The following is a 13,297-nucleotide window of genomic DNA, read 5'->3' on the forward strand; positions in this document are numbered from 1 at the left end:
GCTCTGGTTAACACTTGGTGTTCCTGCTCTGGCTGAACTGCACCTTTTAAAATTAACCATATGAAAGCCTAATCAGTCACATTCGTTATTTAAATATACATTTCAAGTCTGAATGCTTGTCAAAAGATACTATATGCATTTAACAAAAGTTAGTCTGAACTTTGTGTGTGTAAATTTCTAGCAATCTACCAACCATGGACTACTCCAGAATTGCCTTGGGGCCCCAGCGAGGTCCATCTTTTACGGAAAAAGAGATCTTGACATGTATCTTGTGTCAAGAGGAACAGGAAGTGAAACTGGATAGTGTTGCCATGGTTCTGTCTGCCTGTGTCCAGAGATCTACTACCTTAACCCAGAATAGGGGCAAAGGGCTTGACCTTCGAGTAGGTATGTATCTCTCTATAAGCAATTTGCTTAAGTAGTCACTGGCTTCATCTCGGATCTCATTTTGGTGCTACGTATTATAAATTATCAGCAAAATAAATTTCTTGTAATGAAACTTTTGGCAATGGTTCTTGTAAGCTCTCTCAAACTAGACTGCAACCAAGAAATCAGAAGATTGAGACTAGTAAGGCAGCCATGAAAGATCTAGAAAATATTCTTAAGTGTAAGGATGTGTCACTGGCAACCAAGATCAAGCTAATTCATGCCAAAGTACTATGTATGGGTGTGAAAGCTGGACAGTAAAGAAAGATGACAAAAAGTAGATTCATTGAAGTGTGGTGTTGGAATAGAGTTTTACAGATACTGTGGGCCACCAAAAAAAAAGTGTTCTAGATCAAATCCAATCTAAATTGTCCCTAGAAGCTAAAATGATTAAACTGAGGCTGTCATACTTTGGTCATATTATAAGAAGACAAGAGTCACTGGAAAAGACAATAAGGTTAGGGAAGTTTGAAGGCAGCAGGAAAAGAGGAAGATCCAACATGAGATGGACTGACTCCTTGAAGGAAGCCATGACCCTCATTTTGCAAGACGTGAGTCAAGGTTGTTAACGACAGGACATTTTGGAGGACATTGATTCCTACAGTTACCATGAGTTGGAAACGATTTGATGGCCCAGCATACATGCAGACTCAAAACAGCTGTACAGCTGAAAGAAATGGCGAAGAATTTGTGACAGTTGCTGCCCTGCATCCCATGTTGAGAAAAGGGTGAGGTAGAATTTAAGGAATAAATATGCTTACATAGCATAGTAGTAAAAAAAAAAATAAGGGCGACATTCTATATTCAGATCTTTGTCCCTTTAATAAACTCACCTCAGCTGGCAAACCTTACAGGATTGTTGTGAGGATTGCCACAAGCTGATGTATGCAGAGGTGTAGCTGGGCCAAACTGCGCCCGGTGCGTATACTATATTTTCCTCCACCACCCTGTGGCGCCCCATGCCCCCCCTTTCCCCTTCCCACACTTCCCTTAGTTCCTTTCCTTTTTTAGAACTTTTTCAGGCTGCAAAAGGCCTGTTCTCAGTAAAAACCGCCTGATGGGAACTATACTTCCCAGGAGATCTTGTGAACCCCAAGGCCTCCTGGGAACTGTAGTTCCTCAGGCCGTTTTTACTGCGAACAGGCCTTTTGCAGACTGAAAAAGTTCTCAAAAAGGAAAGGAACTAAGGTAAGTGTGGAAAGGGGGAAGGGGGACGTTGCAGAAGGAAAGAGGGAGGGGCTTGTGGGTGATTTTCTGCACCCCCCAGGCGTGTGCCTGGTACACGGCGCACCCCCCATCCCCTTGTAGTTTCGCCACTGGATGTATGTGAAGTACTTCAAACATAGAAAAATGCATTGTAAATGAGCATACTTACTATTATTCTGCCTTAAATTTTATTCTGTAAACTGAATCCATATCTTTTCTCATGTCTCATTGTAATGAAATCATAAGAAAGCAGCAACAGTGTATTGCCTTTTGCTCTGGCAATCTTAAAATGAATAATAATGTTGAGTGTTAAAAACTTGGACTGTTGTATGAAAGGTCCTATGGCTGTCTTACAGGATTTTTTAAAAAAAAATCCTTGTCAAATGCAAAAGTAAAGCTGCTAATTGTGATTTAATGCAGAAAATTCCTGTTAGCTTGTCAAATCAAAAACTGTGGCGAGTCCTGAAAAGATTCTTCTTTCTGTGCAAAATGGTTTTTCAAGTTGCCATTTTGATTAAATTATGCAAATGTTCTTTTCTCATATGTAAACTAGATCGTCTCTTCATGGATATTGGCTTGTCATGTGGAATTCATACAGGAAGTTGTGGTCATGTGATGCATGCTGCTTGCTGGCAGAAGTAAGCAGAAACATTGAATATGCCATATTTTCTTGATTAGTAGGGGTGGGGGCTTAAGCTTAAAGTAAGAGACCAGCAGCCTCAGATGCTTCAGTGAAAGAAATTAACAGGCGGGTGTAACTTTACAAAAAGGCAACTCTTTCTAATAGCCTTTCAGGGCAATATAAATGCTATTTTATCAAACTTCTATGTTTTCTAGTGTAAGGCATAATATTTTTGATGAAAGCAGTGCTTGAATAACATTTTTAAACACTGCAAGAGAATTGAATGACTTGAAGCAGGCACGAGGACTCAGCAGAGCATTCTACATAAAGAAGATCCAGGAAGATGTGGCAAATTGATTCCCACATCTCTTGGGTTCTTTAGGTTGAACAGCGTATATAGTAAGCCAAGTCAATAATGGCAAGGAGCTCTAGGACAGAAGAGTTAAATAGGTATGAAAAAACTTGCTTGTTTATGTTGCACTAGAAGTTTTTCTGCTGGTTTCCATTTGAATATTGCAGATACTTTGAAGCCATTCAGCTAAACTCTCGGCAGCGTCTTCATGTTGAGCAGGTTTTTGATTTAGAAAATGGAGAATATCTCTGCCCACTCTGCAAATCCCTCTGCAACACTGTGATTCCCATTATTCCTTTGCAGATACAGAAGATTAACAGGTATGTGACAGAATTTATTTTTTCCTGTACTTAGGGGTAAAATCAGTTTTCTTGTCACATACAAGGAGAAAGTGTTTGATTCATTCCTGCCTGACTGTGTGATGTCAATAACTGTTTAACAATAATCATATGCTTGTTCACACTCTGTTGAGAGTGCAGAATACTTTTAAAAGGTATTTTCATATCGAAATAATGACCGTAACTAAATAGTTGATTTCATAAGTGATGTGCATCTCAGAGACTGGGCTCCTAGATTTATGGCTATACAGTACAACGATCACTTTCCTTTTATGTTGCCAGTGAAGATGCAGAATTGGTGGCTCAGCTCCTACCTTTATCAAAGTGGACAGAGATTGTTATGGCTAGGATATATGGCTACTACAAGAAAGGTCTTCAAGGTTAGATTTTTACTCAGTTCTTTACCTTCAAGAAAACTGTATTTAAAACTTCAAATTGTTAAAACTGCTATAGTATGTTATTTTTATGCTGTTACAGGAACACTTTATATCCTTATTCTGCTTTTCAGGACCCACTTTTCAAAATAAGCCCACGCAACCTTCTTCTACCAACAGGCTGCATTTAATCCCTGTTTTCTCAGAATTGGTTGTCACGTAGGGATAATTAAGCAAATTCTGTCTTATTTGTTCTAAGTCATTTTGAATGAATATGAGTGGTTTTTTGTCACTTTGTTCAGCTATAGTAGTTTGACTTTTGGATTTTTTGTCTTTTTCTAAAAGAAGAAAAGGAAACCATTCTGTGTGGTAAAGAAATTGAAAATTCCTCCTCAGACTTCCACTCTATTCTGAGCTTTGGTGTTCAGCCTTTGTAAGTATGAGTCACTTTTCTCTTTGTATTTGTTGAATCTAGAATATATGTTTTGGTCATTGTGTCCTATTGGGTGAAAGGTGAGTCCTGAGAAGAGGAATTAGGATTTATATAATAAAACCAAAGTTGTAAATTGAAAAGTTTTGCTTCTCAAGAGTTCCCTTAAGCTCCCTAGAGTGCATGTTAGGGAATAAGTGTGTCTTGTGGCAACTCTGCTCTTTGCAGCAGAAAAGTATGGATTGTCTTCATTTCTTAGTTTGCAGTCTTCCATATTGTAGCATTTTATATCACTTCCTCTGGTAACATTTTGATAACAATCCCTGTTTTTCTTAATAGTCCCTGGGTTGTTTTTTTCATGCCTGTGTGACTGCCTCTCTCAGTACACCTTCCTGAAAGAGCATTATACTCTGCCAAGTTACTGGTGGTCTCTGGCCCGAAGAGTGTCTGACTATCCTCAACCAGAGCCAGAGCCCCTCGACCTCTGGCCCACACCTGGTAAAAAACTCTGTCTAATGAGACAAGAGCCTTGCAGAATCTATCACAGTTCTGTAGGGCCTGCATGGAGTTGTTCCACCACATCTATGGCTGAGGGCTACAACGGTGCCTGTCCATGTTAGCTGGCCTCCCTTCCTTTTTCTTGTTCCCCTTTGTCCTTTTATTTTTTCTATTATTAAGGTTAAATAAATTAACATCTTAATTTTTGGCTATCCTGTCCTTCACTGAGTTCTTAATTTAGAGTGCCATGAATAATTATTATATGTTTTATTGGAATCTGAATGTTGTGAACTGCTCTGAGCCTGTTGTAACAGGCAGAGCGGTACAGAAATTCAGTAAATAAACAAACATGGTTAAGAAAGAAAAAGCAGAGGGGCCGTACTTCAATTTTATCTGTTGATTAACTGTTACTGTCTAACATGTACAACCCAGATCAAACTGATAATTTACTGCAGTTATGATTCAACCTGAAAGTAGTTCACAACAATAAAAAACCTTCCGGCTGAAACACACTAGAATTTCAAGCCTGTTATTGAGGGTTGTTGTTTCATAAAGACAAATCATTGTTGATCTTTTCTAAAATTAAAATCATACAGATAATCTCAATCTAATCCTTGAATTTCTAAAGCATCTATTGTCACAGTTCACATACTGACTTTATCCTTGCTACTTCTACAGAGACAGATATTCTAATAGTATCAAAGAGATGGTTGTTCTCTTTGCCACTGCAATTTATAGAATTGGACTGAAGGCTGCGCCAAATGAAGCTGATCCACACATTCCTGTGATGACTTGGAGCACGTGTGCATTTACCATCCAGTGTTTAGGTGAGCCAAAAATATTTTTTTCAGAACATTACGTTTTGCTTTTATTAAATGTGACACCAATAGAGTTTTAGAGCTACTAAAGGGCAATTTCTAAATCAGAACTTGGCACAGTAATGAGTTGAATCCAACAGAAGTTGAAGAAGTGGACTTTTATTTGAGTTCGCTTTCTCAAGGGAGCAGCAGTGACGTAGTGGTTAAGAGCATGTTCATTCTCATCTGGAGGAACTGGGTTTGATTCCCTACTCTGCCACTTGAGCTGTGGAGGCTTATCTGGGGAATTTAGATTAGCCTGTGCACTCCCACACACGCCAGCTGGATGACCTTGGGCTAGTCACAGCTCTACGGAGCTCTCTCAGCCCCACCCACCTCACAGGGTGCTTGTTGTGAGGGGGGAAGAGCAAAGAGATTGTAAGCCCCTTTGAGTCTCCTACAGGAGAGAAAGGGGGGATATAAATACAAACTCCTCGTACTCCTCCTCGTACTCCTCCTCCTCCTCCTCCTCCTCCTCTTCTTCTTCTTCTTCCTCTTCTTCCTCTTCTTCTTCTTCTAAGCCTCCTGTGTGTCCCAAAAATGATCTCTGAGGACCACAAGAGCCTCACAAACAAAACTGTAGCTCTGAGCAGGATGCTGCAATGATGAGAGGAATTGGGTAAAATCATAACCTTCTCCCTCTTCTGTTCTTGGCTTGTATCTCAGAAGGAGGAGGTGACTTTACCTGATCTCCCCATCGTCCCTGCATTATCCCATACTGAGGTAGCTATTGTTCATTAACCTTTTCTGATGTTAGAGCTGATTTCTGAAATAAATCGCAGGCATCTGTGGATACCAAAATGCAAACCATCTCTCCGCCTTTAGATTACATTACTTACTACAAATTTTCTTTGTTTCCTTTTAAGAAAATGTTCTCGAAGATGAGGGCAAGCCTTTATTTGGATGTCTACAAAATAGACAGGTATGGATGTAATGTAATTTTCTAGTATTACTTGTAAATTACCACAACAATGCCAAATACAATAGCTCTCCTCAAGAGAATCTCCTCCTCGCATATGATTTAGAAGTAGCTTGCTGTATTATGTCAGATGCAGTACATACCTGCAAAGTTGCTTTTATAGCTGAAATAGCTGAAAGCATTAATACATGTAACTGTAGTGGTTTCCAGAATGTCACACATCTGTCTTCAATTCATTTAACAATTTGGCACTGCATGCTTAAAAGCTATGTCGTTTTGATAAATGATGGGAATGTTATCTTCAGTCATAACTTACCAAAAACTGTGGGAAAAGCTCATGGGGTTGGTTCAGGCTGCCCTTGGAACATGACAGTTCTTGTACCTTGTTGCATATCTTTCACCAAGGTAGTTATTACCTGATCCTTTAAGATATTTCCAGACATGGTTTTGAGATGTGATAGTGCTCCTGTGTCTTTAATGAGCATCTTATATTTTCATTGATAAAAAATGAAAGAAATCTCACTATATATAATTACATAACCTGTGACCAATTGCTGCCTTCCAACAACAAACCTCCCACGAATCATCACACAGAATTCAGTCCTGCACACCCATTGGTGGGATCTATTCCTTGCTCGCCTTCCCCTGACACAGCAGCAAGCTCACTCTCCCCACCCGCGACAACCCTCCCTCCCTCCAACCACCCCAAGCTACCCCAGCCCATCCAATGGTGGCAGCGCGGAGTGGTGGCAGACCACGTGGCCACTGGCATCTACAGGAGAACACTGCTGGTCCTGGCAACCCCTGCCCCCCTTCTCCAACCACCAGAAAGGTTCTTCATATTTATTTGCGGGGTGGCCAGGCGGAGAATGGCAAGTGAGAGGGTCAGTAACTGAACAGGCAGGACGGTGGGGGAGAGGACATGGGGAAAGGCCACTGCAGGGGAAGAGGCTTCCTTGCCCCCCATCCTTTCCTAGAGCCCATTTCATTTCCACGTGAAATGGGCTTTGCCACTAGTTAAATATATTTGCCTTATGTCTGTTCTGTGCTTTCCTCTGGTGCAAGAAATACATGGCATCTGCACTGTTGTTAATAGCATCTAATCATATCAAACACATCACCTCCAAACTAGTTACATGCATTCTGCAAGACTTTGGACTTCTGCATCTCAAGCAGCAATTACTGTTACACCCAACATAAAAGGAGCTTTAGAAGTCTTAACAGTTTGCTCTTCCAAGGGCAGAGGAGGGAGGAGGAAAATGTAAAAGCCACCAAGTCCTTGGACATTTCTTTGGGTTGTGTCCTGTGCATTTCATGTAGTTGGCTTCCTTCATTTTTAGGCTTTGTTAGGAGGGGGTGGATCATAAGCTGAATAAATTTTATTATGCAATATTCTAGGTGGTATCAGTCGTCAGCTGCTAGAAAGCAGAGGAGGTTTTTTTTTTTAAAGAAAAAGGACTTGCAAGTTCTTCTTAATGAAATTATTCTTCCTCTATTTGAATTCTAGCACAGTGGTCTTAAAGCACTAGTGCAGTTTGCAGCTGCTCAGAGAACTACATTACCACAAAACCTGATCCAGCAGCATCTTGTGTGTCTTTTAGGAGGTAATGTTCAACTTTTTCAAAACTACATCTTGCAGACTGGCCCTTGGAATTAGCATCCACTGGCAGGATTACGTTATTCAGAGGAAAAACACAAGTGTATTTTCCCTGTCTGGTGAATGTGATGGGGGTAAAGGGAGAGGAAATGGTTGACAGGAAATAAAAGACATTCCTTTTCATTGTGTCATGTTTTTTTTACTGAAGCAAGGGAGCCATAATGTCTATAAATTATGTGTTTTGCTCTTCTAGTTGTTCTGCCTGGTTTGAAAGTAGAAGGTGCCCCATCCCTTCTTGATATAGATCTGTTTCATGTTTTGGTAAGTAGTAGGCTTCTTTTGACACTGATCCTTCTAAGTTTTGAGATTTACTGTGCACAGCTGCTAATCCTGTTGTCTGTGTAATGTTATTTTGTTCCGTTTGTTTTGTAAGGTTGGTGCTGTTTTATCATTTCCATCTTTGTATTGGGAGGATGCTGTAGCCCTGCAACCTTCACCTATTAGCTCTGCCTGCAATAATCTCTACCTCTTCCATTTGGTTACAATGGCACACATAACACAGATTATTCTCACCTCCACAACAGGTAAGGTTGTTTTTTAGAAATTGCTTTTTTCTAAATAATATGTTGTGCAATCATTTTTATGTTTTATTCTATTATTTCATTTGTTTGAGCAGGAGCCTAACATGCCTCCCAATGCTTAAAATAATTTCCTGAGGGCTAGCTAGTAGAAGGGCTTCTGTAAGGCAGCAGGAATAGTGGTGGGGGAAAAGAAAGCCAAAACACGCCTCCCCACCCCAACACAGTTCCCCAATATTTCACCATTATGAATCAGTGCAAATGTGTTTTATCTTGTTTTGCTTTTCTTAAAGGTTTTTTAATCAAACGTTATTAAATTGTGTTTACTCCAGTTGAACAAAAATAAATGTAGTAACCTACATAATGCATGTGTGTTAAGTGCCATCAAGTCATTTCCAACTCATGGTGACTGAATCCGTGTCCTCCAAAACTTCCTTTTGTAATACAAATGACCATATGGAACTGAATACAGTAAAACTAGTACTTCAACTGCAAAAACAAGAAAACAGTAGCACAAAAACATCAACTAAATAAGAAAACTATTTACACAAGAATCCACCAAATTAATGTGTAATTGAATTTTTAAAAATCCCAAATCTAATTATCAAAGGTTTGATTTGATAAGTGATATCACTTATCAAATCAAGCCTTTGTCTATACGGGTATGCAAGTCAACCATTACTAAAATTTTTGGATTTTTCTTTTGTTAAGCTTTTCTGATAATAGTGATAACAGTGATTTGGTGTTTGGTGTAACAGGCTGTGCCTATGGTAAAGCAAGAAGAAAGTTCTGCTATTGTTGGAAAAGTTCTATAGGATTGTGTCTTTGCTGTCTTAACACCATAGTTTACTTTGAAAAAAATGTAGTAGTTTACATTATAATATTACAGCCATATATGACACTTATTTGCCATGGATACTTAGAACTTTGGATCTAGCTTGACAAGTTTCTGTTGCTTCAAGAGGACAGAGAGCTTCTTATATTGGATATTTAAAGGGGCTGCATAAACTTTGTGTCTGTTTTGGTTCCTGTTCACATTAGTTAGATTTGTGTGTTACAGTGCTAGCAGCTACCCTGAATAAAGTGCAAACTGGTTACCCTTTACCCCTGTTTGTATGTGGTAACTCATCTCTGAATGTGAGGGTGATGGATAACTAACTACTGAGGATGACGGATAACCAAGGTCAACCCTTGCATCCATCCCAGTCCATGTTTGCACATGTCAACAGTGCAGGGACACTTGCAATATCATGGTTGTTAGGGCGGTCACTACAGAAATCTGTCTGCTTTTTGTTCTCCATGCATATCTTTGGGACTTAAAGGAATATCAAAGGAATGAGACAAATAGTGTGCCACAATGCTCCTGCTTAGAAATGACTTGAACATGTTATTTTGTATAAAAAGAGTATGGAAAGATGAAGTATAAGACATGAAAAGTTGTAAATATTATATTTTGGGGTTTTTAGGTTTAGCCATTTCTTGCTCAGACTATCCCTCTGCTCAGGCCCAGGAAGACAGTGAAGAGGCACATGCTGCAGATTCTTTTAGTAAAGAAATTTGCAGATACACAAATGGGTAAGTAGTTTCTCTGAAGCACTTTTTGATAAACAAGGAGCATATTCAATTGTTCTTCCGTGTTTTACAGAACAGAAGAGAGCCGCTGCCACTTAATTGTCAATACTAACAAATAGTCTAACTCAGTATATTGTTTTTACCTTAATTTTTGTACACTCAGCTTTCAAGTACATATGATTGATACCAAACCTGTACAGTGTAGGAATCTTCAATAGGAACCACTTCTTAGTGACTACCATCAAGATTTTTGGTAGCCTCTATATAAGCTGCCAACTGTAATAGTAAATATTTATTTAATGTTATAGCTACAGGCCTTAACAACATAACATAAAACTATATCAATAAAAGAGTTACAATAAAATAAATATATACTATAAGATAAAACACAATCAGTTCCAAAGACAGTAACAGGACTAGCAGATCTATTTTTAGAGTTGGCAATCACAAACCTTTTCCTTAATTTAATTGATAAAGACATAAAAGAGGCATTTCTATATGTGATTGCTGGATTTACATCCCCCCACCCCCCAAAAAAGATGTGATCCTCTGCGACTCCAAAGACTATGGAATAACTTGACTCAGTCTAGATCGAATACTGACATATAATGGACAATAGAAAAAATAATGGGCAAGGTCTCCAACCTGGTTAAAGGCACATGGGCAGAAATGAAGATCCAGAGAGATTTTACTATATCTGCCCTGAATGTTAGCTGAGGGCATGTCTGAATTGTGGATAAGTGCTTTAATTTCTCATGCTACATTTTTCATCCTAGCCAAATTTCTGAACTAACGTGGAGGCACAGAAGTGCCTTTGCATCACCTTTTCAGACCTTGTACAGGATTCAAATGAAGTATTAAATGCTTGTGTTTATTCTGTGTTGCAGTTATTATAGACCAGCTGTTCCAGGATGGTATTTGTGGGATTGTATTAAGAAGGGAATCTCATCCTACCTTCGTAGTGCTGCTTTGTTTTTCCATTATTTGCTGGGAGTGCCACCACCTGAGGAGCTTTTGTTGGGTAAGTAGTGGAGTACAGTGCCCCTCCCCTAAAAGACAGATCAAATTAAGATTAAAGTAGAAATCTGCTAGAATAACAAACATTGGCTGCAGAATGGTTGCCGACTAGTTCTGTTCCTGAATCCCTAGTTTCATGGGTGTTTAACTATTTCATCATTGACAGTGCAATCCAAAGCGGGAGGAAGTGCTGTGGAGGAGGCATGACCCCAGTGCCAGCATAGATGCCACTTCCGCTGTTGCATGGGACACTTACTGCAGTGCCAGGGCACATGCCCCAGCAGCATGGGAGAACATTGCGGGGGCAATGGTGCGCATCTGGTACAGGGACTTGTGCCAGTACCAAAAGGACATTCCTAGGGGTAGGGCTGATGTTAGTTGGCTCACTGAGCCCTTTTGGGCTGGGAATGCCTGCTTTTTCTGATGCAAAATTACACCAGCAAAAATCATGGCATATCCCATAAAGCTGCATTTTTGGACTGTGATAAAGGTCCCCATTCATGCAGCTCTGCCTCCATGGGAATCTTCCAAAGCAGAAACTGTCCTGCACTAAGTACTTTGGAACCTACAAAAATGATTTCCCTGAATGCCTTCCCCTACCTGATGCACATTATTTCGTGAAGAGGCTTTTAGCTTAGTTGTAAATAAACTGGTAGCCTTCAATATGACATCCCCATATATCACCTTCTACAAGACAAGTTTGTTTTGAATCTTCAGGGTTCTCACTCATCTCAACCTGGCCAATCTCTCTCTTCTTAAGCTTAGTACCATTATATTTTGGGATGCACTTTTTCTTAATTGATAGTTCATAGTTCCATGGGGCGTCTTAATTGATAGTTCCATGGGAATGTCAACTCAATGTATGGCAGCTGTGAAAAAGGCAAACTCTATGCTGGGGATAATCAGGAAAGGAATTGATAATAAAACTGCAAAGATTGTCATGCCCTTATATAAAGCCGATGTTGTAGGCGACCTTACTACCCTTGGAGTAACAATTGTGGTTCAGTTCTCCTGGTCACCACATCTCAAAAAAGGATATTGGGAAGAGATAGAAAAAGTGCAGAGAAGGGCAACGAGGATGATTGAGGGACTGGAGCACCTTCCTTATGAGGAAAGAAAGGCTGCAGCGTTTGGGACTCTTTTAGTTTGGAGAGGAGACGTCTGAGGGGGGATATGATTGAAGTCTATAAAATTATGCATGGGTAGGAAAATGTTGACAGAGAGAAATTTTTCTCTCTTTCTCACAATACTAGAACCAGGGGGCATTCATTGAAAAATGCTGGGGAAGTAATTAGGACTAATAAAAGTGAAACACTTTCACTAACGTGTGATTGGTGCTTGGAATATGCTGCCACAGGAGGTGGTGATGGCCACTAACCTGGATAGCTTTAAAAGGGGTTTGGACAGATTTATGGAGGAGAAGTCAATTTATGGCTACCAATCTTGATCCTCTTTGATCTGAGATTGCAAATGCCTTAACAGTCCAGGTGCTCGGGAGCAACAGCCGCAGAAGGCCATTGCTTTCACATCCTGCATGTGAACTCCCAAAGGCACCTGGTGGGCCACTGCGAGTAGCAGAGAGCTGGACTAGATGGACTCTGGTCTGATCCAGCTGGCTTGTTCTTATGTTCTTATGTTCTTATGTTCTTTCTAACTCTGCAGAACTTTGATTTTTAATTAAAAAGTGTGTTAAATTTCTCCATTTAACTGTGCATTCAGTATATTCTTCTTCCTTTGCAGTTTCTGAGGAAAGTCACTTCAAGGCACTTTGTAGTTATTTGTCTCTACCCACCAATCTGTTTCTGCTTTTTCAAGAATATTGGAATGTAGTAGAGCCCCTGCTTCAGAGGTATGAGTTGAGTTGCTGTTCAGAGAATGAGGGGGGTGGGAGGAGTTGTATATTCTCATAGCCCAAGATTGTCCTAGACAAAAGAAATAACTTTAGAAGTCTTGGACGAGTGTGCCAAGCAATGGCCAGGCCTCCAGCCAGAACAGTTATGATGTCTTGGCCATAAGTGTGTACAGGGTAGAGGAGTGTGAGTCATTCACCAACTGAAATCTGCATATGGATTAAAATGTTTAAAATTATTTGATCGTCTTAAATATAAAATAAAATGTAGGTAATAACATTTAGTACTTTTCAGTTGTCCTGATGCCTTTGCATCCATTGAATGGAACATTGGAAGCAAAGAACAGATTTAATTTATCGTTGGTAGCACTACAGATGATATTTTTGAGGTGAACTTCAGAGAGAAGTCTGTAATATCGCTGAAAGAGCCAGGGCCCTCTATATATAGCTCTGGGAAAGACAAACCTTATGGGTCACTTCTGAAAGATAATAGGGAGGATGGGTGGAAATCCCTCCCAGGATCTTATTGAGAGAGGAGGAGAAAACAACATTTATACCTTTTTGTAAGTGTAAGTAGCAGGGAAGAATTACAGAAACACCTTGCCTTGATGATGCAAATTCAGCATGAAGTAGCTTGAGCATTGGGGCTACAGTGCTGCAGT

At 39.9% G+C, this 13,297-nt stretch overlaps 1 protein-coding gene across 2 annotated transcripts in view; it reads left to right on the forward strand.

Moving 5' to 3' along the window:
* The window catches only part of UBR1 (ubiquitin protein ligase E3 component n-recognin 1), a 99,688-nt gene that overhangs the window by 75,866 nt on the left and 10,525 nt on the right, over window positions 1-13,297 (forward strand). Inside the window, exons 30-42 of one of the 2 annotated variants that reach the window (XM_048484122.1) lie at window positions 182-387; window positions 2,186-2,270; window positions 2,774-2,926; window positions 3,227-3,324; window positions 3,664-3,751; window positions 4,925-5,073; window positions 5,970-6,025; window positions 7,530-7,626; window positions 7,873-7,940; window positions 8,053-8,203; window positions 9,664-9,772; window positions 10,657-10,790; window positions 12,527-12,635. In XM_048484122.1, coding sequence (XP_048340079.1) covers window positions 182-387; window positions 2,186-2,270; window positions 2,774-2,926; window positions 3,227-3,324; window positions 3,664-3,751; window positions 4,925-5,073; window positions 5,970-6,025; window positions 7,530-7,626; window positions 7,873-7,940; window positions 8,053-8,203; window positions 9,664-9,772; window positions 10,657-10,790; window positions 12,527-12,635 — 1,503 coding nt within the window. The remainder of the gene's footprint in view (window positions 1-181; window positions 388-2,185; window positions 2,271-2,773; window positions 2,927-3,226; window positions 3,325-3,663; window positions 3,752-4,924; window positions 5,074-5,969; window positions 6,026-7,529; window positions 7,627-7,872; window positions 7,941-8,052; window positions 8,204-9,663; window positions 9,773-10,656; window positions 10,791-12,526; window positions 12,636-13,297) is intronic. The other variant, XM_048484123.1, reaches the window with a different exon arrangement.

The sequence above is a fragment of the Sphaerodactylus townsendi genome, linkage group LG02 (genome assembly GCF_021028975.2).
Source record: "Sphaerodactylus townsendi isolate TG3544 linkage group LG02, MPM_Stown_v2.3, whole genome shotgun sequence".
In the NCBI taxonomy this organism is placed as follows: Eukaryota; Metazoa; Chordata; class Lepidosauria; order Squamata; family Sphaerodactylidae; genus Sphaerodactylus; species Sphaerodactylus townsendi.